Source organism: Mesoplodon densirostris, chromosome 10, assembly GCF_025265405.1.
Source record: "Mesoplodon densirostris isolate mMesDen1 chromosome 10, mMesDen1 primary haplotype, whole genome shotgun sequence".
In the NCBI taxonomy this organism is placed as follows: domain Eukaryota; kingdom Metazoa; phylum Chordata; class Mammalia; order Artiodactyla; family Ziphiidae; genus Mesoplodon; species Mesoplodon densirostris.
In genome coordinates this window covers 14,511,379-14,534,847 of record NC_082670.1, presented here as the reverse complement: position 1 = coordinate 14,534,847, position 23,469 = coordinate 14,511,379, and the positions used below count along the sequence as shown (strand labels likewise).

The window sequence follows — 23,469 nt, the reverse complement described above, 5'->3', positions numbered from 1 at the left end:
AAGACGCAGACGTAGAGAATGGATTTGAGGACACGGGGAGGGGCAAGTGTAAGGTGGGACGAAGTGAGAGAGTGGCATGGACTTATATACACCACCAAATGTAAAATAGATAGCTAGTGGGAAGCAGCTGCATAGCACAGGGAGATCAGCTCAGTGCTTTGTGACCCCCAGAGGGGTGGAATAGGGAGGGGGGGAGAGAGATGCAAGAGTATATGTGTAGCTGATTCACTTTGTTATACAGCAGAAACTAACACACCATTGTAAAGCAGTGATACTCCAAGAAAGATGTGTTAAAAAAAAAAAAAAAAAAGTCCCCTGTCTGCCACAGTCTAATTAAGATACTAGTGACTTCATAATGAATAGGTGAAATAAACATTTAGGAATTCTAATGAAATTAGTTAGAAGTCTTGAGTAAATATATTTCTCTAGTATAATGTGCTGGCTTTGAAAAAAATTATTTTATTTGAAGTGGTTAGTTTCTAAAGAATAACTCAAGAAAATGGTTTTGTTATCTCTTTTGAAATGTCAATGATTTTGTATTAGAAAATAAGAAAATCATGTCCTCTTTTGTTACAAACCTTTGTAATTAAATTTTTAGCTGTGAAAAGAAAGATAATAGTTTGTGAATACTAGTTTGTTTATAGTACTAAGAAGATTGCAAGGGAAATGATTGGCTACCTAAGACAAAGAAATTATTTTAAACATCTTATCACTGTTTTCATAACAGTCATACCAAATAATTATTCTAGCAACAAATAATTGTTCTAATTCTGTGCAAACTACAAATTATACTTGATGTGGCCACTCTTGTTTATCCACGTGAACCCTGGAATGATGGTGCTGAAGAGGACTCATCTAGTGACCAAATTTGTATTTGACCCTTGAAGGAACCAGGTTCCCTGAAAATGTGCGTCTGAAAGGAATGCAACACTAAAAATCTATCTTGCAGTTTGAACTTCTACATTTCCATAACAGTTTCTCATGTTCCTTCTGTGTTCTTATCTGCATTCCAACTTCTTCTCCTGGTATTATGTTTATTTATTGAAAAAATATTACATACAGTGGCTGCTCTATATGAAGTACTGACCCAGGCACTAGCATGAGACAAAGCCCCTGCCCCCAACGGGTTCACCTTTGAGTGGAGGTGAGACCCACACCAGTTGAACTAAGCCATAAAACAGGAGCACATGTGAACTAGTGCCACGGGAGCTATAGAGTGCTGTGGAATTTCATAGGAGGAGGGGGGATCTCTGGTAACCTGCCTTAAATAAAAAAATGATAACAAGAATCTTTTCAGTTGCTTTGAGTTTTTAGGGAAATCCTTCAGATTTCTGGGCTTCAACTTTCTTACTGATAAATGTTGAGTAAAAGCATAACCTGTACTCCATGACTGGTTTGAGGGAGATGACCATTCTAAAATGCTTGTGATCAAAGGTTTGAAATTCGAGACATAGTTCAGGGAGAGGCCAGTTTTTGGCAAGAAAAGAACAATTAAGTCTGCCAGTACTATCAGGACCCTTTCTCCTCTGCAGAGTTTTAACGTTTGTCTGAATTCGGGAGGGTGAATGCCTAAAATGAAAAATAGTTATCTTCCTTTTTATGAGCAAAAACAACTTTAGACTATTAACCGTCTGTTAGAAATGAAAGTTGGCACAGAATTTGGAATGATTATTACTAAGGGTAGACCCCCCAGTTTTGGGGTGGATTTCATTTTATTTCAAGTAACATTACTGTGAATATAAATCTCTAGCTTTCTAAGCTTGTATGCAAAATAGCAAGCTGTTAAATACAAGTTTTAGGTAGGTATGAAAAATGAACATACAGGAAATAAATTATTATTTCACTGTATGTAGCAACTACTAAGAGGAATTCATTGAGACTTTAGAGGGAAACAATGAACATACCTAGAAATTGGAAGGTAGCCTCTGTTGGCCATTTAAAGTAAGGAGAGTTGATTTAGGTCAAAAGGAAAGGAAAATGTCCTGGGATTGAAAGTTAAGTGTTATAAGATGCCATTAAAGGGAGGTTGTAGAATCTCCTTTTCTGGAAATGTTTAAAAACAAGACAGATCTTCCTCTCTCAGAAGTGTTGAAGTTCAGTCCTGCCTTGAGGCAGGAAGATTAACTGGATTATGCCTGTGTGGTCCCTCAAGTCTTTGGAAGAGCCCTTGAATGCAGTAAATATTTCACACTCTGTTGGCTGAAACTATTGTTTCATAGCTGTTCGTTTTAACCTTGGTTGTCATAAGACCAGAGTGAATGTTTGTATAAATAACAAAACTGAATTTGGATTTGAGGTTGATGATGTAAGTTGTGTGTGTACCTGAATCAGTTTTAAAAACATTAAAGTACATGTAGTGCTGAAACTATTCAGAGCATAACTTAGTCTTTTGATGATGTGGAAAGTACCTTCTTTCTTGCAAGTTCTCAATGACAGTAATCATTTAATAAATAATTACAAAGCAACTACTATGGACAGTGCAGGATACAAATATGAATTAGGTATGGTTCCTGCTTTTAAGGATCTTTGTCTACCAGGGGAGATAAAACATATGCACACATCATATACATGATAAGTGAAAAATAAAATAATTGGGATAGGAGTCACACCAAAAAAGGATTAAAACAGTGTTGTGAGAGTTCAGAGAAGAGAAAGCAAATCCATTTGGGTTTAACCAAGGAATACTTCCTGGAAGAAAAATATATTGAACTGGGCCTTAAGGAGTATGAAGCATTCTGAAGGGTGGAAATAAAGAAAATGACAGAGGTGGAATTGTACTTAGCAACTCCAAGGTACGGAAAGTTCAGCTGAAGCTTAAGGAAGTTGGGGGACACAGGCTGGAAGGGTCTCATATGGCCAGTCTCAAGTGCCAGGTCAAAGTGCTTGGGTTCTGATTGCTCAGTGCTTACGATCCCTTGACAATGATTAAGCATTAAAGGGTCTCTGCCCCTTTAGGATTGTAATTTACCATTAGAGTTGCAAGGCGGGGGGAGGCTGTAACAAGGAGCCTGTGAAAGTCACTTCTTAGTCACCTGAGCCAGTTTGCTTGAGGACTATGCTGAGAAACACTAGTTTCAAGGCGTGTTAATAGGTGTTACTCTCCTCACCAAAAGTAATTGAGAAATAAAAAAGTTACACAACTAAATGGGTTTATTTGCTGGAGGACTTTTCAGAGACTTTAATATTGAGAATTGCATAGAAAATCTTAAGCAGGGTAAAATATCTACCATTTCTGGATGATGTAATCTTTATTTCATGGACTGTCTCATGAAACTGCTGTTCCTTGGTGCGCACTTTGGGGAACGTTGCCCAACGCATTTGCTAATGATGGCTGGAACATGAGTGGTGGTCATACGCGTGGAAAACATTGATAAGATGTGTGTCCTTATGGAAGCAGCATCAGCCATTCCTAGTACACAGTAGGCATTCAGTAACTATGCAGAAAACTAAAGCATGCGAGAGTGAATTATTGATTTATTAACAGTACTTGGCCCAAGACCGGGAGTCCAAGATTTCCGGGAACGTGGGGAGTTTTGACAAAGCTTTGGCTGCGCTAGAAATGGTAGCGTCATGGAAAGTTAGAAGGAATTGGTTTCAGTGAAACTTGATCACTTTAGTGTTTCTTGTGAAGCCATGGAAGGTCTGGCTGGAGAGTTTCAGCAGACGCTGGAACCATGGACTTGGGAGGGAAGCCACTGTTCTTTCTCACTAAATGTATCATTTAAAAAAATTTGGCTAAGGTGTCTCCTTGTTTGAATTATGGATAAGTAGCAATTTCTATATGCAACTTAGTCTAATACAAGAAAATAACCATCAATTTAGTCTGTAAGAAACTTCAGGGTTAATAAAGCATCAAACCTATGGTGTTTTTTCGTTTTTTGGTTTTTTTTTTTAATAAGACAGTAGCAGGCACCCTCATCTTCATCAGCGAAATTTTTTTCAGTCTGATTTACTCATGGAAGTTAATTAATTTTTAAGTTTAATGTTTTGTTCTTTCATTCAGGTATTTGCGTTTGATTATTGCTTTTGGTCCATGGATGAATCTAACACTACAAAATATGCTGGTAAGTTGGCTGTCTCTCTGCACTTGACGGTTGGGCCTCTGGCCTCTTCTTCCATTATGTCTGTTTTCTTTAATTATTCTGGAGTTCTGTTTTTCCCATAAAATTCGAACTCATTCTTTCCAATTCTGGCACGTGGGCTTTGAAGTCAGTAAGATTTGGTTTGAGGATCTGGTTCAGCCATTTACTTGCTGAGAAGCCTCGGACAGGTTTTTTTCCCAAATTCATTAAGCTTCAGGTTCTTTACCTGTAAAGGGGGTATGAAGTGTCCTCAGAGGTGTTGCAAGGATTAGAGCTAACGAAAACCACCTCAGGCCGTCAGTGGAAGCTGTTGTGGTTCTTACACGAAGAGGAGGTTTAATGTGCTGTGCCTTTCCTTGCCTCTAACTTTCAGGGAAGGCACTGCTCCGTTTAAGCAAGCAAAGCACAGATGCTGTTGGCTTCCAGGGCCCCCTGGCATCCTGAGTGTTCTAAAGTAGTCAGTGGTGATATGAACTAACACTGTACATCCCTCGGGGAAACATTGCCTCAAGGCCCCACATTTATGAACAATTTGCTCTTGTTCCTTCCTTGAGGCATTTTATCCCTACTCCATTAAATACAGATGACTGCTAATTTTATTTGTGATCACAGGTGAATCTTCGCCTTTCCTAGGAGTTAAAATTACCTTAACTCAAGAGGGAAGCATTTGTTTTAGTGGAGGAAGTCTTTGTTCCTTCCCTTCTGACTGTGACCCCTTTTTCTTAGATATATAGTCTTAATGAGCATTTTCTCCTTATTTCTACTTATAAGGATGTCAGCTGAATGACTTTCCCATTTACAAAAGAAAGAAAGAGAGAAAGAAATATTGAAAGGAAGAGGAAGGAAGGAAGGAAGGAAGAAAAGAAAGAAAGAAAAACAGTGAGGGGATGATGGAGAGGATGTAGATCTTAAAAGATTAGAGGGTAAAAGAAGTTACTTGCTTATAGGAAATTTTGTTTATTAATAGCCTTTTCCTTGCCGCGTAAAGCAAATCTGTTGAGAAATTATTTGATGTATAATTTTGTCAAAAGTTAATGGCTGGAACTAGGAAAATTCCTTCCATTGCTCACATTGGGTAAATTAGCCTTTCTTTCCAAACATCATTCCTGCATCTTCAGCAATGTATTTTATTAATGTGAGTAAATAGTTCTTAATATTGGTTGTAATTAATTTGTCTTTTTATCAGTCCTTTGGGAGTCTATATAATAAATTCTACAGAGTCTAGGAGAGTCGGCCTTGACTGTTAGCACAGTATAATTTTGTGCCGGGTGTGTGCTTTTGGATTTAAATAAACAAAAGTAAAACACTTCACACTGTGACAGAAACAGATGAGGACAAATGCTATGGCTATACACAGTCCAATCTCTCACTCTGTGCAGTTGATATTATTCAGGATATAGTCAGATGTAGCTCCCTGTATTAGAACTCTTATGCAATTGTCAAATACTTTAGAGGACTCCTCATCACTTATAGATAAAAATCTGTACTCTTTGGATGACATTTAAGATCCTTTATTTTATAGCCCCGTCTACCTTCCCCACCCTCTGCTCTCTGACTCCCTACCACCCCTTCTATGCTCCAGCCCAGTGTTTCTTCTTATTTAAGCTAGGAAGCCAGAAAGTCTCAGAATAGTTGCTTAAGTATTCATGAAACTTCTACTGTGTGTGCAGCCTAGGAAGCCCTTGAGAAATTATAACCTAAGTTGGAAAGCAAAAGAATGCATAACAAACAACAGTAAACATTTTGAGATAGTATTTAAACTCTAAGTTTTACAGGTTTTAAGTACTATAGAAAACCCAAAGAGAGGCAAAATGTGGAAAGACTGAAGTTGCCTGGGAAGGCATCATAGAGGAGATGGGACTGAAACTGGACATAAAAGTTGAGCATAGATTTAGCCACGGGGCAGTATGGAGGGCATCCAGACGAGAGGAAGCAATACGGTGTCAAGGAAAGCACACGGACTCTGAACTCCACCCTGGGTTTAAGTCTCAGAAAGCTTGCTTTGGTTCTCTTAGATAATTTAATCTCTCTGAGTTACAATTTCTTTTCTTTAAAATGGGAAACATGGCAGTGGTAATACCTATCTTATGTGTTGTTACAAGGGTTCAGTAGGTAACTTAATGAGCTGACCAAAGGAAGGTGCCCATAAATGATACTTCGTTTGGCTTTTCTGTAAGTGAGGATGCAGAAGTGGGAGGGAGCATGGTGTATAACACTGGTCTGAGCAAAAGATGCATTTTGGGGGGGAATCAGTGGGAAACCTACTTGTACATGTTAAGTGAGGCCAGATAATAGGAAAGTTTAAAAGCTAGACTAAGAAATGTAGATGATATGGTGAAAAATAGGGGAGGGGCTATTGGAGTGATGGGGTTAAAATAATGCTTTAGGAAGATTGTTTTTCTCTTTTTTTTCCGTATCTCTACAATCACATCCTCCATTACTGCCCATAGAGACCGTTCTAGCTTTCTGCAGTGTATCACTCCTACCTCTGAATGTAGGACAAACTTTTTTTTTTTTACTAGAGATAATTTTATTAAGTACAGATGATAAAATTAACATGTGAAACTCAAGATTTCTGTAGCTCTTCATTACAAATAGTATGTGCCGAAGTATTTTAAAAGATAAAAATGATTTTTAAACATTTTGATGGCTTAAACTTTACTAAATTTTAGCTTGCATGATCACATCTAATACCGTGTTCCTGGTATTAGCCCTGAAATAGGATTCTCTTGGTCGATGGAGCAGTCTATTTACAAATATGAGGAGACAGTTTCTTATTCTTTAGGTATCCCCATTATTGTACAAATTCTGTGACCACCTCAGCAAAAAGTAAACTTCTTGCTTACTATTCTTTCAGGGTTTTTTGCACTCATTGTAAATAATTTGCCTAGTGAATATATTACTAATAGATTAGTTGTACTAATATGATTTCCTTTCTCTTTTTAAATTTAATTTTTATTTTATATTGGAGTATAGTTTGATTTCCCTTCTCTTTAATTAAAAAAAAGCAATTCCTTCTTAATTGTGAATAGAAACATTAAGATAGAAGCATTCATTCTCTGATGGGACATAGAAGACACGGAGAAGGGGAAGCACATAGTTCCTGAAACTGACCTATTTGTCAGACTCCATGAATAATGGCATCATTGATACTGAATCAGAGCTCTTGAAGCAGCTCTCAAAACTTCGGGGGCAGAGAGGAGGAGGGAGAGGGGAGAGAGATAGATGAGTGCATGGACTGAAAGAGCAAAGAGAGGCTCTCCGTTTCATGGGGTGTGTCAAATGTTAAATTCTCAATTATGTTTTATGTTACTCTACTCATTAAAAGCTATAGCAAGCAAGAGCTTCCGCTCTCAGACTGATTTAGAAACCCATAATTCAATAGTAGGTATAATGGCACTGCAGTGGGTTGGGTGGAGTGGTGGAAGCATGTGGGCTTTTAAATCGAACTGCCTGGGTTCCAGTCCTGCCTCCCCCACCTTTTATCTATGTAATGTCGGGTGAGTTCTGTTTCCTCTTAGGTTAAATAAGGCTGATAATAGTTCTGATCTCATAGGGTTGATTTGAGGACTAAATGACCTGTTCATGTAAAGTACTTAAACCACAGGAAATGCTCACTTAATATTTATCATCGGGGCTTCCCTGGTGGCGCAGTGGTTAAGAATCCGCCTGCCAATGCAGGGGACACGGGTTCAAGCCCTGGTCCGGGAAGATCCCACATGCCGCGGAGCAACTAAGCCCGTGCATCACAACTACTGAGCCTGCGCTCTAGAGCCCGGGAGCCACCACTGCTGAGCCCGCGTGCCACAGCTACTGAGCCTGCACTCTAGAGCCTGTGCTCCACAGCAAGAGAAGCCACTGCAATGAGAAGCCCGCGCCCCGCAGCGAAGAGTAGCCCCCACTCACTGCAACTAGAGAAAGCCTGCGCGCAGCAACGAAGACCCAATGCAGCCAAAAATAAATAAATAAATAAATTTAAGAAATATTTATCATCATCTTTATCACTGTCACGTTGTAGCAGTAGTAAGGATAGTAGCATCAGTCCTTTGGAGAGAAAATGCGTTGTGTGTGCTGGTATTTATGAGACCTGGTTTTGCCACAAACTGCTAAACTTTGGGGATGTCTGTTTCTTCATCTGTGAAAGGAGGATATATAGCCTAGAATGATCTCAGATCTCTTCCAGCTCTCAGATTAAACGTGAATCAGACATTTTATGCTGGCCACACAGCTGTTGCAGTGGACTTTTCAGAGTCAAATCAAAGGCTTGTTTGTTAAGCCATTTGAATTGCATTGAATCATGCTTTGAGACATTTCACAATTTAAATATATTATCTCTTATTACCACCTTTTGGTTAGCGAGTCTGCACATAATTCTGAATCTTTAAGCAAAAACCCTTGTGCCAGGGCTAAGAAAAAACAGAAGTAACCTGCAAAATTAGGCACCCACAGCATGGGATTTCTACATAAATCCATTTCCTCTCCCCAAGCCCATATATACATACACATAAACATAGATCAACATTTAGGATTATAATGTTATTATAGTGAATACTGATAAACTTGAGAGCATCATAACAGATAATAGGCCTTTTTAAGTGTTTAAATCACTACTAATTTCATTTAAGGGCTTCTCGATAATAAATCAATACATTTTTTATCACTGTCTAAAATGTGTCATGTTGGTTAAATAACAGTGACTTCCAGTAACCTTGGTTTTGCTTTTCTTCCTAGCAGGAGAATATTTTTCATAAACCTGTTTTTCTATAAATCTTCATACCCAAAATAAAAATCAGTCTAGTGGTGGCATATCTGGGTATCTATATGGACAAGAACATTTCCTGACCTGAGAGATTCTAAACTGTTGACTTAGAAATTATATGACAGTTCTGAGCATATGGTATGTTGCTCAGATTTGCTGAAACCTGTGTTTTCAGGCATTGTAATACCCTGCAATTCAGGAGAAATGTTCTACGTCTGATTCTTGTTCTGCTAACGTTGCTTTGTACCGTGAGGGGACAGCTGAGTGCCTCCTAGCTATGGCTATTGCCGTGGGGAGAATAGCCATGTTTGATTCTGTGCCTCTGATGGGAGAGTTTATGGGCTCAGAGGTAGAAATGATTTCTGTTTCATATTGTTTAACTGTGCCTCAAAATTTACATTCTAAAAGTTGACAGCAGCCAAAATAGAACCAATTTTTTACGCAGACTTCCAAAATATTTGTTATAGCGTATTGTATTGATTCATTATTTTACTATTCAAGTGTATATGAAGACTTCAGCAAGTGTCTTGTGTAGAATAAATACTCAATAATTGTTAGCTGTTAAGTTTATCAAAACTGTGGAAGTTTTCCCTGTGGTTATGAGAAGCAGTAGTAGTTGACTATGTGAAAAGTTTGTTAGAGATTCACTATAAATGGTGCTTGCCATCTTAAAAGACATTTATGAAACACTGACTGCAGAATCCTTCTAGATTTTTCTTTCTCTTTTACAGTCTTACAAATTCTTACCCATACCTAATCTGACAGTTCTTTTAGGGGCTCACCTTTATCAAGTTGTTCCTAAGCATCCAAACTAGTTTTCTTAGAACCAGCAACTCTCTTTTTGCATTTGTTAATTATGTAATTACAGAGAAGTGTAACTGACACAAACCAGTTCAGGAGCAAACACAACTGACCCTTTGTGAGAACATAACTCAGCTGTTGGGAGTCCAGAGAGTTGTCTACCAGTTGGGTGATTTAGTGTGCAGTAAGCATGCATCAGTGTATTTTACAGATGGAAGAGAGAATGTTAATTGACAGAATCGGGTAAGTGAAGGTCAGTTAAGAAAAATTTCTGAGATAAGTAAGCTAGGCTGATACTGTTAAATTTTTTACAAGAGTGTGTGTGTATGCTTCTCTTTCTTCTCACCTCTACTCCCAGATTTTTTTTTTTTTTTTGCGGTATGCGGGCCTCTCACTGCTGTGGCCTCTCCCGTTGCGGAGCACAGGCTCCGGACGCGCTGGCTCAGCGGCCATGGCTCATGGGCCCAGCCGCTGCATGGCATGTGGGATCTTCCCGGACCGGGGCACGAACCCGTGTCCCCCGCATCGGCAGGCGGACTGTCAACCACCGCGCCACCAGGGAAGCCCTACTCCCAGATTTTTTAATCCCACCCAACCCTGCCTTCTTCCACTTTCCTTTCTTTGTCAACATCTATTCCTTAGAGTATTTCTTGGCGCCCAGAGACATCACTTAACTTAGTTAAGTGTGTTTAGAGGGGTGGATAATAATAACAACAGTAGACAATAGAGTTCTGAGCACTAGTTTCCCAGCACTGTGCTCATCCCTTTACCTGCAGCAGGTCATTTAATTGTCAAAACACCAAATCAGTAGAAACTGATATTGCCCCCATTTTACAGACGAGGAAACTAAGGTTCAGAGAGGCCCTGCTACTTGTAAGAGAGCTGAAAGCAGTGGTAAATGTGGATTTGGGTCAATGACAGTTATGTGTGAAGATTTTATGGATTCTACTGCAATCCCAGGCTCTCCTCTCTTCTCTCTCATCCCAACAAGAGGCTGTGCCTAGGGAATCATGTTATTGGAGTTCTCTGGCTTGGAACTTAGCCAGGAATAATGCTATTAACATTCTCCCTCCTGTCAGAAGTTCTCCAGAGTCCTGAATGCCTGTGTTTGGTTTGGGCTTTGTTCTCACCTCCCCTCAGGGCTGTCAGTCTTGTGCACCCCACAGTCCAGAAGAGATACTGAGTCAGGTCTGCCTCTGTGTCAGAGGGACACAGTGGCAAACACTGTCGAGCAGGTAGAGGTGAAGAACAGCTCCTTTTTCAGCAGTTGTTATATGTGAAAGTACCCTCCTGGATCCCTCCAAAATGCATTCTCTGAGACAGTCCTCACAGCTCTTTCATCCGGGTCCCCGACGCCTGACCCCTCCTCTGTGACCCACCCACTTTATACGGCAACAAAAAACGGAGCTGAGGTTCACTGCCAGCTCATGACTGGCCCCAGCGCTGTCAGGGGGTGGAAACATCCGTCTGGGCGAGTCACCCAGGCCGTGCTGCAAGGAAAGCTCCTGGGGACTGCCGTGCTGATAGCTCCCAGATGCCACTGTGGAAAATGGCCCCGTGTCTCCCTTTACCCTCCAGGCCCAGATCCTCAGGGTCCTTTTACCAAGCCCCTTAATGGCAATCTTCTGCAGCTTATTAAAACTTAAGTCTCCTGTCATCAAGTCAAGCCTTTAAAGCCCCAGCTCCTTTATCTAAGCTCTGTAGTTTTTGGTCATTTAACTTAAACCAGGTTGAAAGTCACCAGATGTGACAGTTTCTGAGAGCTGCACTGTTTGATGGAGAGATGACCTGAAACCTTGTCCAAGTTCAGCATTCCTCACCCCTTCGGGTATGGGTGAGGTGCCTGACGGGCCTTGCGCTGTCCAGGTGCTCCGATGTAGAGCTGGGCCACCTGCCAAGTCCAGACTCATCAGTCGCCAGTGCTGTCGGCCTGGTTAGGAGTGGAAAAACACCCCCACAGACGCACAGGCCCATGAACTCCAGATCATAAATATTGAGCTTGACCATTTTTTTTTTCACTCTTAACTCAGTGAAAAAAGAGATGGGGAAAAGAAGGAAAACTGGGGATTCCATTTAAAATGATAGAATCGTGTTAAAATCCTGGCTGCTCTTCCACGCCACTACCTTAGAAATATTCTGTGCACATGTCATGTCCAGCCTTGTATCTCCATACTTAGTGCTTTGGTCAGCTGTGATCTATGTGAGACTGCCTTGGTTCATGCAGTTTGTGAATAAAACAAGGTTATGCCCTCTTATTTTGTTCTCCCATTTCCTAGAGCATAGCCCACTGTGATGTTTCACCCTGTTCCTCGTAAGCAGTCAAGTGTCAGCATACGCATGATATGCACTTTCCCTCCCATCCCTAGTTTCTCTTCTTCTGTGCTTTGCTATCAGGGCCCTGCTGCAGGGAGAGAATTACCTTGGTTACTCAGCTCCCAGTGCACACGCCTGGTAGCTTTGAGGCCATTGCTGCTATTCCCAGGAGGGACAGGTTACGCACAAGTGTGGAGACTCCGGGTGTTAGCTTTTCAGAGCTGTATCATGTGTGACTCAGGGTTGGGTGGGTCAGGTCTGTGACTTTGCTTGCAGAAATTCCACACAGGAACCTTCTCTACTGTTCTGACATTGTGTTGTGGTTGCTTTGGGCATGCCTGGGTTTTAAGACTTGTCCACACAGCTATAGGAGTCTAATCATAAACCCCACAGAGGAAATTGGCATCTTGGTCATGGTTATGAACAAGTGAGGTCAGGTTTGCCCTGTGGATTCCCTGTGCCAGGCACGCGGAGCTGACTTCTGTAGAGTGGCCATCTCCTCTCTGGCCGGGGTCCTGCGGAAAAGTCACAGGCTCTTGGGTTGGACTGTGTTGTGCCTTTGTGTGGTTTGTCTGGGGTAGAAACAGATTCTCATAGGTCCTCTTGCTTCCCTCAGGACTTCTGAACTTGCCTTTCTGTCTCCCTTCTGGGCTGGTACATATTTCCCTAGACAAGTGGCACTTCATTCCATTTGAGTGTGAACTGGAGTCGGGAAACATTTAGGGTAGGGATAGTGCATCTTTTATGGGTTCCCTGATTCCCACTATCCAGCATAAATAGCTCTTTTTGTGTGTGTGTATGAACAAAGCTTCTAAAAGCAGTTGACACATTGCTTTTTTTCTATGCTGAGAAAAAGGGACTGCTGTGTTTAAAAAATAAGAAGGAACAAAGTAAAAAGAAACAAATAAACAAACAAAAACACCTTCAGTCTTTTGGATAAACCAGACTCTCCTTAATAGACTGTATAAGGGTCTTTGATGGTTAATATTTTCTGTCCATCACAGAGTGAAGTGTAGCCACTGTTCATGTTTCATGGAAAACGGGTTATGCTGAGGAGGACAGAAGACTGTATAGAGGCTACAGGGCATTTTTAGGCTTTGTTGACAGTCTTCACTGTTCTTAAATAATCGTTTGTTTTACCAGTGGTGGCTGAAAGTCACCAAACCAAAGAATTGATTAAGTATAACCCCAGCCAGGGATTCATAGAGCTACAAAGGCACCAGAATAAAAAAATAAGGGGAGCTCTATAGAGTCTGTTTGTATTCAGTTTTATTGATATGATTTATTTAGTTGTTTTTTTCCCTCTACCTTTCTGAGATATCTTAATGTTATAAAAAAATGGTAAATATTTTTCCTCCACTGGACAACATGGGTTGGCGTATTCTGGCCCAGATAATAATTAATGATACTGTTCCTTCTTCCTCTCCTCATCATGACCCCACACACATACACACACATTCACACACCCCCTTCTTTCTGTCACGCGTGAGTATACCACCATTACATTTGGTCAGTGGAATTTTAAAGGTGGGACCACTAGAGGTGCTAGAAAAATAGCAATAAATGATTCCTTTAATGTTTTTTTGTAAGAGTAAGTGTCTTTTATCTTTAAAATTGGATTGCCTCACAGAATTGTTGCAAAGATAGAGGAACTATTGAAGGAAAAATAATTAGATGATTATCTCCTTTTCTGCACCAAAATAAATTATAGTTGATTAAAGATTTAAGAGATGGTATTAATTATGGATATTAGCTAAAATATATTCTAGACTTTTAATGGCCACGCACTATGGCAAGTGCTTTACTGTACTGCCTTATTTAATCATACCAGCAACCCAGTAAGAGAGCAACTATTATTCCTGTTTTACTAGTGAAGGAGATCTTGCCCAAGGTTACATAGCTGATAAGAAGTAGAATTCAGATTTGGATATAAAACTGGAAAAACCAAAAACAAAACTAGAAGAAAATATGGGTGAATAACTATGTAATTTGGGGTAATAATAATCTAGAAAGATTTTGGAAGCATAACATACACCATAGATGAAAATCATAAAGGAAAAGATGAGAGATTTGAATATGAAAGACCAAAAGCTTTTGTATGACAACGAACAACATAAGACTGAAAGGTAAATGACAGATTGGGGAAAAATATGTACAATATATATAACAGACCAAAGGTTAATATCCTTAATATATGATGGATATTTTAAAATTAATACTTAATCAATTACTAAACCAATTGATTTATAAACATAAACATAGCACCCAAATAGTCAGTTTACTAAAGAGTAAATACAAATGGACAATAACCTAAGGAAAGAAAAATTTTAATTTAACAAAACAAAAGGCTTTTTTTTTTTTTTTTCTATTAGTCAAAGCCAGGAAGAATGATAATAGCCAGTGTTGTTGAAGGTGTAGAAAAAAAGGTTCATGCATTGCTAGGAGAGTTAGTAATTTGATTTTTTTTTTTTTTGGAGTTTTGCCTAGTAAAGTCAATAGAAAAGTGTACAAAGATAAATATGTAAGGATAAATATTGCAGAAAAAAAGAAAAAGGAAATAATCTAAGTATCTATAATAGGTTGTATCAGTTAATAGATTGCATGTTAAATATACAGTGGAAATTAAGCAGAGCTATTAAAAAATGTTAATGTTGATGAATCTTTGTAGAGGTGGGAAAGTATTCATTATTTCTTAAAAGATAATAAATTTCCCTTGAGACATCAAGTCATAGTGACAAAATGGATTCCATTCTCTCTAGAATCCAGTCTTGCTTAGATTTGTAAAAATACATGAACTTTACAATATAATTCTTTGTATTTTCCCTTTTATAAATCGTGTTTTGGGATAGCTATTTAAGGATGGAAAGGAGAAAAATTCTTTCCAGAAACACAGTATAATTATTTTCTACTTTTTCATATTCCATTTTGTGTTTCCCAGAATGTTTTCCTTTCCTAGTTATAACTAAAACTTTATTAAATACAGTAAATCTCAATTATATTCTGTCTGTCAAATGTAACCGTAAATATCTAACTAAAAGAACTTGACTTTTTGGAAAGCATATTTGTACATTTAGTGGAAATCAAAGAGACTGGTTTATTTTTTTCAGTCATATATATTTTGTTTCAATGTCTAGGAGGTAACTATGGGTGTCAGTAAAAGTGTAATCTGTAATTTTTATCAAAATTATTCGATTAGTTGTTACATATTATGTTGACACGTCTGTTCACACCCCAGGGCCTTATTTAACAAAGACTGTTGTCATCTTGAGGGGCTCATTAGAATTTCAAAAACAGCCATACTTTAACGAAAGTGTAAACCCTACAATTAACTTTTTAAGTTCAACCAACAATATTTTGATGCCTCCGTCATCCCTAATGAGGAAAGGGACGCCCAATTAAATACACTGTAAGATTCTAAGAACAGTAATGTCACCAGAACAACTCAGTAAATAAGAGTGTGTACTGTGTGCCAGGTACTCTGCTAAGATGCAACAGCTCCTGTTTTCAAAGGAGTTCACAATTCAGTGGTAGAGACAGACATGGGGGAAAAAAAATACTGCAGTGTGTTGACTACTGGGAGTTTGTTTTTAAAAAAAAAAAAACGTACCACGGAGACCTGAGGTGGGAATAACTGATTCCCAATGTCATGAAGCCTGAGTCACTGATTATGGATGGGCCTCAGTCCATCTGGGAGTCAACACCCACAGGCCCTGCCACTCGCTGGTGGCCCCATTTGGGCAAATGACTTACTCTTTCAGAGTGCTGCCCTCACCACCCCCCCAGCTCCTTATTGATCACAATCCATATCAAGGTATTGCAAGGATTCAGCAGTATAGAATATGGAAAGTGCACTGCAAACGGGGCAGTTGACAAAAAAATACTATTTTTCTTCTTAGCAGCATAAATAATAAAAGTATACAGGTTAAATAGGTTAATTCGTATCCTATTCAGTATCTGCAATAATTTGGAAATAGGCCAAGCTGAAATTCATTCTTGTATTTTTTATATCCTGGAGGATTCTTTGATCATTTTTTGTTTTTAGTGCAATTTTAGTATACACACTCTGGCTGGTGGTGGTGTTGGTTTTTTCACCTGACACATCATAAACCTATTTCACATAGCTCTATAGCATTCATTCTTGTTTTTTTCAGTTAATGATCTTTGGTTTTAAAAGATGATTCCTACCAAGGAAAAAGACTTGTGATTTGCCCTTGCAAAAACATTGAGAAAATAATTCCTCATAATTCCAGCCTACTCAGCATCAGAAGCAGAAACCAGAAAGTAATCCATTTCACTACCTGATAAAAGAACAGATATAAATCCTTGATTGGTTAATGACTTCAGGCTCTGTGAAGCCAGGGTGAAAAGCTCTTTGACCACAGTGCTTCTCCGCAGTTGAGTCCTTTCATCAACTCAAGCTCTCGCTTTTTTCCAAGTTACTAAATATGAATCAAAATCATGAATTACAGTCAGGATGTTTGACCTAGCCAAGTCTTAAAGCATCTTGTCCCCATCCTCACCCTACTCCCTTTATGGGGGCTGGTTAACCAGCGTGGAAGATCAAACGAGATTGCTCCATTCATCTGTTTGTGCCAAGAAAGCGGTGCTTTTTCAGTGCCTTTGATGGCACTTGGGTCCTGGCTGAGGACCACCATCAATTCTCACAAGCCTGAGCACAGGCTGTGTTTAATTCCCCATCTTCTGCACTACAGGGCTTAGGTCCAGATTTAAGCCTGTGTTTTGGCATAGGCCTTGGGAATACACGTGGAATAAGGAAGGTCCTTTGAGAAAACACGTGAGAAAAGAATACTGATGTGTATGAAAGATCAGCAACAGGATGGGTCAGGTATTTTCTTAGCACAAGACTCTATCATACTTAACTATAACATAGAAGCATCTTTTTATTGGACTGTAGTTGATTTACAATGTTGTACTAGTTTCAGGTGTACAGCAAAGTCATTCAGTTATACATATACATATATCTATTCTTTTTCAGATTCCTTTCCCATATAGGTTACTACAGAGTATTGAGTAAAGTTCCCTGTGCTATACAACAGGTTCTTATTAGTTATCTGTTTTATATGTTGTAGTGTGTATATGTCAGTTCCAGTCTCCCTAATCCCTCACCCTGCTTTATCCCCTGGTAACCATAAGTTTGTTTTCTACGTCCATGACTCTACTTCTGTTCTGTAAATAAGTTCATTTATACCCCCTTTTTTAGATTCCACATATAAGTAATAATCATATGATATTTGTCTTTCTGCATCTGACTTACTTCACTCAGTATGACAATCTAGGTCCATCCATGTTGCTGCAAATGGCATTATTTTGTTCTTTTTTATGGCTGAATAATATTCCATTGTATATATGTACCACATCTTCTTTATCCATTCTTCTGTTGATAGACATTTAGGCTGCTTCCATGTCCTGGCTATTGTAAATAGTGCTGCAGTGAACATTGTGATGCATCTTTTCGAATTATGGTTTCTCTGGGTATATGCCCAGGACAGGGATTGCTGGGTCATATGGTAGTTCTGTTTTTAGTTTTTTTAAGGAACCCACATACTGTTCTCCTTAGTGGCTGTACCAATTTACATTCCCACCACATAAAAGCATTTTTGAAAGTGTGTCTTCAGTGGATAAGAATTTTGACAATATTTTATTATCCTCCGAGTTTATGTGTGTGTGCACATACACACACATCTTTAGGTAGTCTTCACAACAAACTGTATTTTTAGGAAGCCTCTTACAGTTATACCCTTTTAAAAAAATCCACATATTCCACTAACATGTTTTAAATGCCTCTTTGGTAGAAGTCCATAGTTGAGAAATAAGGTTATATAAATTTGGTATATTTTCTTCTGATCCAGTTTTTTCTTTTTTTTTACTTTAGCACACATAGATATTACACATACTATTTGACATAAATTTTTACATTATATGTACAGTCTGAACATGACTTTTTTTTAAAACTCAACAATGTTTCTGAATTCTAACATTGTTTACACACATAGATTTGTTTTGCTTGTTTTTTTAAACATGTTGTGTAATATTCCATCATATAAAATACATTTTACTTATCTACTCCCTTACTAATGGGCATTTAACTTGATTCCAGCTTTCAGTATTATAAATAATGCTGCCATGAACATCCTTTTACAGGGGTCTCTTGTGGGAGTGGGTCTCTAGGGCAGATGCCTCACAGTGGATCAGAGAGCCTGGGCATATTCCTTTTTCTTGGTGCTGTGTGGTTTTCCTTGGAACGGCTGCATTTGTTTATTCTCCCACCAGCAGCTTATGAAAATACCTATTTCTTTTTTTTTTTTTTTTTTTCCTTTTTGCGGTATGCGGGCCTCTCACTGTTGTGGCCTCTCCCGTTGCGGAGCACAGGCTCCGGATGCGCAGGCCCAGCGGCCATGGCTCACGGGCCCAGCCGCTCCGCGGCATATGGGATCCTCCCAGATCGGGGCACGAACCCGTATCCCCTACATCGGCAGGCGGACTCTCAACCACTGCGCCACCAGGGAGGCCCTGAAAATACCTATTTCTTTAATCCAGCTATATTTGATACTGTCAAGGTTTTTTTTTTTTGCCAACCTAATGATTGGAAATATTATTTCTTTTTCTTTTAAATTAATTGATTAATTAATTTATTTTTGGCTGTGTTGGGTCTTCGTTGCTGAGCCTGGGCTTTCTTTTCTTTTTTTTTTTTTTTCAGTACGTGGGCCTCTCACTGTTGTGGCCTCTCCCGTTGCGGAGCACAGGCTCCAGACGCGCAGGCTCAGCGGCCATGGCTCACGGGCCCAGCCGCTCTGCGGCATGTGGGATCCTCCCGGACCGGGGCACAAACCCGTGTCCCCTGCATCAGCAGGTGGACTCTCAACCACTGCACCACCAGGGAAGCCCAGAAATATTATTACTTGTTTCATGTTTACACTTTTAAGAGTCCCATTCTGCAACCATGATATGTCATAATATAACAAGAGACTGCTAAAATCAGATGCATCAAAGAAAAACATATACCCAAAAGCTTATGTTCTATTGCTTTATTTCCAAACGTAAAAGGAATTGTCATTTGGATAAAAAGATTAAACTGATTCATTCTTGGACAAACATTTATTAAGCATTTTGTACTAGGCACTAGGATTACAAAGATAAACAGATTATAGTCTGACATCAATCAGGGGCTTCTCATTCCAGTAGAGGAAAGAGGTACTTAAACCAGTAGTTTCTGCACAGAGGAAGGAGAAAATCACTTTAATTGTCTTAATGGTGGGGACTGAATGTTAGAAAGGCACCAATTTCAAAGAGTAGTAAATACCTTGTTAAGTATTTTAAAAGATTTTCACACCTTAATTTTTAGCTGGGCACTACCGTAGTATAGATGGTACATGACAGAACTCCCCCAAGAGCCACAGTGAGCTGTAGACAGGCTCACAGACGGGAACCTGTCCCCAAATCCCTGCTGGGAACACAGGTTAGAGGTGCCTGTGCTCAGCACATCCCCTCCACCAGCAGTGAACAGTTGCTCAGCATCTGGCACGTACTTAGCACCGTGCTAGGGGCAGAGGTGCACACACATACCAAGATGTGGATGATGAGGTTCCTGCTCATCAGAAGCTCAGAATCCAGATGAGGAGATAAGACAATTTGTGTTGATGACACTTTCATACTAACTCAGGAAAAGAAACTAAATCAAATTTAAATGATGCTTCCATATGGCCCACAGACAATGGACCGGAAACTTGAATGCCTAGAGAAATGTCTTAGAGGGAAACAGTGAGTAGAATCATAAACTGATCCGGGTACTGAGCTATAGTGTAGAAGAGTAGATAAGTAAAATTGTTATACAATAAGTTCTTTAATCCACAGCCCTACACACAGAAGATATGCAATACATTTAACATCTTTTTGGATTGAGAGAATGTGTTAATGACTGGGGCTCGGTTATTACTACAAATATGTCAAGAAAAATCAGTCTTTTTAGTTTTTTTGTTTTGTTTTTTAGGTCAAGAAGTGGTTTTCAAGTGCCTTGGGGAAGGAATTCTTGAGAAAGCCTTTCAGGGGTATAATGCTTGCATTTTTGCATATGGACAGACAGGTAAGTAGCCACTTACAGTCAGTGATACTAACTGTGCATTTCTTAAAACATAGATATAGAAAACACTTTGGGAAACCATAGAAAAATGCTTCTGACTTCACGGGTTTGGCTGAATTAGATGATCAAAAGTAATCCTCATTTTGAAGGTTTGACAGTTGTGGTAACTCAGTAATTTTAGTGTTAATGAGCAAAGCTAGTTTTAAACTATTAAGTGTCATTTTCCTAAATTATAGTTTTAACCTGTATTTGAACTAGGAAAATAATTACCAGTTTCTCGGTATAAATGTTATAGTGAAAAACTAGAAAAACTCTTCGTATCGTCCTCTCAGTATCATCTAGAGGGCTTCACCAGGATATTAAACAAAAACAGGCTAGTGGCTCAGCCATTAGCACTCTGAGCCACCATCATTCCAATTATAAAGCCGGAATAAATCAATAAATCATAACAATACTGCCTATTGTCACATCACTGGACAATTAGGGGAATATATATCAAAGCACTTTCACAAATGTGAAATATTGATATTTTGTGGGTAAAATACTGTTAATGTTACTTGATGTTGATATTTACCATGTGTACTTTTAAGGATTACATATTTGTAGTGCTTACATTTGTATATATCCATCTGTAAGAGAGGTGCCCTCTGGGTCTCACAGTGAAAGTCAAACTGGAGGCCGTGAGTATAATAGAAAAAATAGTAGCCTTGGTGTCCAAGGGACTGGCCTTTGGGGGCCAAATTGTCTACTTCTGCTGTGTGGCCTTGGCTGCTGTGTATGAAACACTTGTGTAGTTGAAGCGTTACAATTTGCTTCCTCTTCCATCCTCCTTTCTTTCTGCTTGCCCTTCTCCAGGCTCAGGAAAATCCTTCTCCATGATGGGCAATGCTGAGCAGCGGGGCCTCATTCCAAGGCTCTGCTGTGCTTTATTTCAAAGGATCTCTCTGGAGCAAAATGAGTCACAGACCTTTAAAGTCGAAGTATCCTATATGGAAATTTATAATGAGAAAGTTCGGGATCTTTTAGACCCCAAAGGGTAAGTTAATGGTTGAAATTAACCTTGTAGTAGGGGTAATAATTTTAAGTGATCCTGAAGTTAAAGTTGCAGGTGAGTATATGTATTTGTGCCCTTGGTCAGTACTCTAGTTTCAGTTCATTTACTGAGAAATCATCAGCTTCTCAAAGCCTGTTGGTATATCTAGTATTCATAGTTTATCCTATATTCATGTATAAAGTTGCTTACATATGCCATTTAAAAGGATGTTTTTACTATTTTGTTATTTTTGCCACTATGGTTTATTCATAAAAATTGAGTTAAAAACGACACATTGGCCCTTCCATTTATGTTGGAAAGTAGCACCTCTAAATTGGAGGCAAAGTGGTTGAAGGTTTCAAATGACCCAGCCTAAGCAAGTCATTCTTTTCTGGGGATGTACACTGGAATCACTTGGGAGGCTTTTTAAGGATACACTGGCCTGAGCCCCTGCTCTAGAGCCTATGTATGATTCAGTAGACCCAGGGAGAAACCCAGGCATCTGTATTTTTTAAAAACTAGGTGATAAAAACCAGATGAGTTTGTTTCATAGAGGAAGGAGAGGGCCATTTACCTTTTTATTAATTAAAATTTTTATTGATTTAAAAATAATATATATAAAAATTTAGAAAGTAGGTAAATGTAAGAAGAAATTAAAATGACATATAATTCCATCACTCAGAAATAACTGCTATTAACACTTTGGTGCATTTTGATCCTGTGTTTCAAATCTATGGGGTGGATGTGTGGTATGCGTGTTTAGGTTATTCTCTAAATACAATTCAATATTTTGAATTTTTTATATAACATGAAAATATTTTTAAATGTTTTAGCAGCTGTATAATCAAGGGTATAATTAGAGGCATAAGATAAAAATTATGGATGGAAAGGAAGTGACCCAATCATCAGAAATAGTTTTAGTTATTAACTGTTTAATGCATATGAAAGAACATTTACAATATATGTAAGGTTTAAAGAATAATAAAATCAATGACTGTCCTACTCACCGTTTGGCTTAATAAATGGAACATGACCGATATTTTTGAAGCCACCTGTATGCTCCTCTTTGATACTATTTCAATTCCTACCATTCCTACTATTACGAATTTTATGTTTCTCATTATCTTCCTCCTCTTTAAGAGTTTACATGTAATTTTGCACAATTTTTAACTGTGTGTAAGTGGCGTCATAATACATGCGTCCTTCGGTGACTTGCTACTTTTCCCCTCAATGATTCATTCGTTCTGATAGATGAAGTAATAACTTATTAATTTTTACTGCTCTTTAGTATTCCATTGTATAATTATACCATAATTTATTTATTCTATCTCCTGTCATTTGTGTGGTTTCCACTTTTTACCACTACTGTGCTGCTCTGAGCATTCTTGTACATTCCTCCTGGTGTACAAATGCAGGAGTTTCTAGGGAATACATCTAGAAGTGGAATTGTGGGTCAGAAGCTATAGAATCTTCAACTTTGGTACTGCAAACCTGTTTTCCGAAATGGTTGTACCAGTTTTCACTCCCACCAGCAGTGTACAAGAATCCCAGATGTTAGACACCATCAGAAGCACTTGATATTGTGCTAGATTTATTTTTTCTTGCTCATGAATAGCATTAAAGCACCTCTGGTTGTGCAAACAGACTGAGCCGAGTTCTGAATCCATGGGCATTCAAAGCAGCTCTCTTGAAACTGTGCACTTGGTCTGCCCTTGTTTAGAGTACAGCAGAATTGCTTGTTGTCACATTGCATTCTTCATCCTTAAAATAAAGTTAGTAAAACCCACTTTGTGGAATTGTGAGATTAAGATTAAGTGAGGGGCTTCCCTGGTGGCGCAGTGGTTGAGAGTCCGCCTGCCAATGCAGGGGACACGGGTTCGTGCCCCGATCCCGGAAGATCCCACATGCCGCGGAGAGGCTGGGCCCGCGAGCCATGGCCGCGGAGCCTGTGTGTCCGGAGCCTGTGCTCCGCAATGGGAGAGGCCACAGCAGTGAGAGGCCCGCGTACAGCAAAAAAAAAAAAAAAAAAAAATTAAGTGAGATAACTGAGAGGTTCTTAGGGAACAATGTCAAGACTTCAGGAAGTGCTCATTCTTAGTTTCTTTTTTCCACACTTGAGTGATGCCAAGCATTGACTCTTGATTTGAAAAGTGATTAGTATCTGATGAAAAAGGTGTCATATACAACATGGCTATAATATATATTATAGCTTTGCTTTTCATCTCAATTATCTATTGATAAGCTCTTCAAATGGGTCCCAAACCAGGATTGCCATTTAAAAATTCAAAAGAGCCCTAAAATCTTCACCAGCAGAGCCAATTCTAAATATAGGATAAATATCAGTAACTACAAACAACTACTATACTATAACATTACTTTCTGT

The 23,469-nt window shown here is 39.0% G+C and overlaps 1 protein-coding gene across 1 annotated transcript in view; it reads left to right on the top strand.

Annotated features, from left to right (window-relative positions):
- Positions 1-23,469, top strand: part of KIF13A (kinesin family member 13A) — a 213,938-nt gene that overhangs the window by 103,558 nt on the left and 86,911 nt on the right. Inside the window, 3 exon segments of the mRNA XM_060111361.1 lie at positions 4,004-4,064; positions 19,964-20,056; positions 20,909-21,089. Of these exon segments, the coding sequence (XP_059967344.1) occupies positions 4,004-4,064; positions 19,964-20,056; positions 20,909-21,089 (335 nt within the window).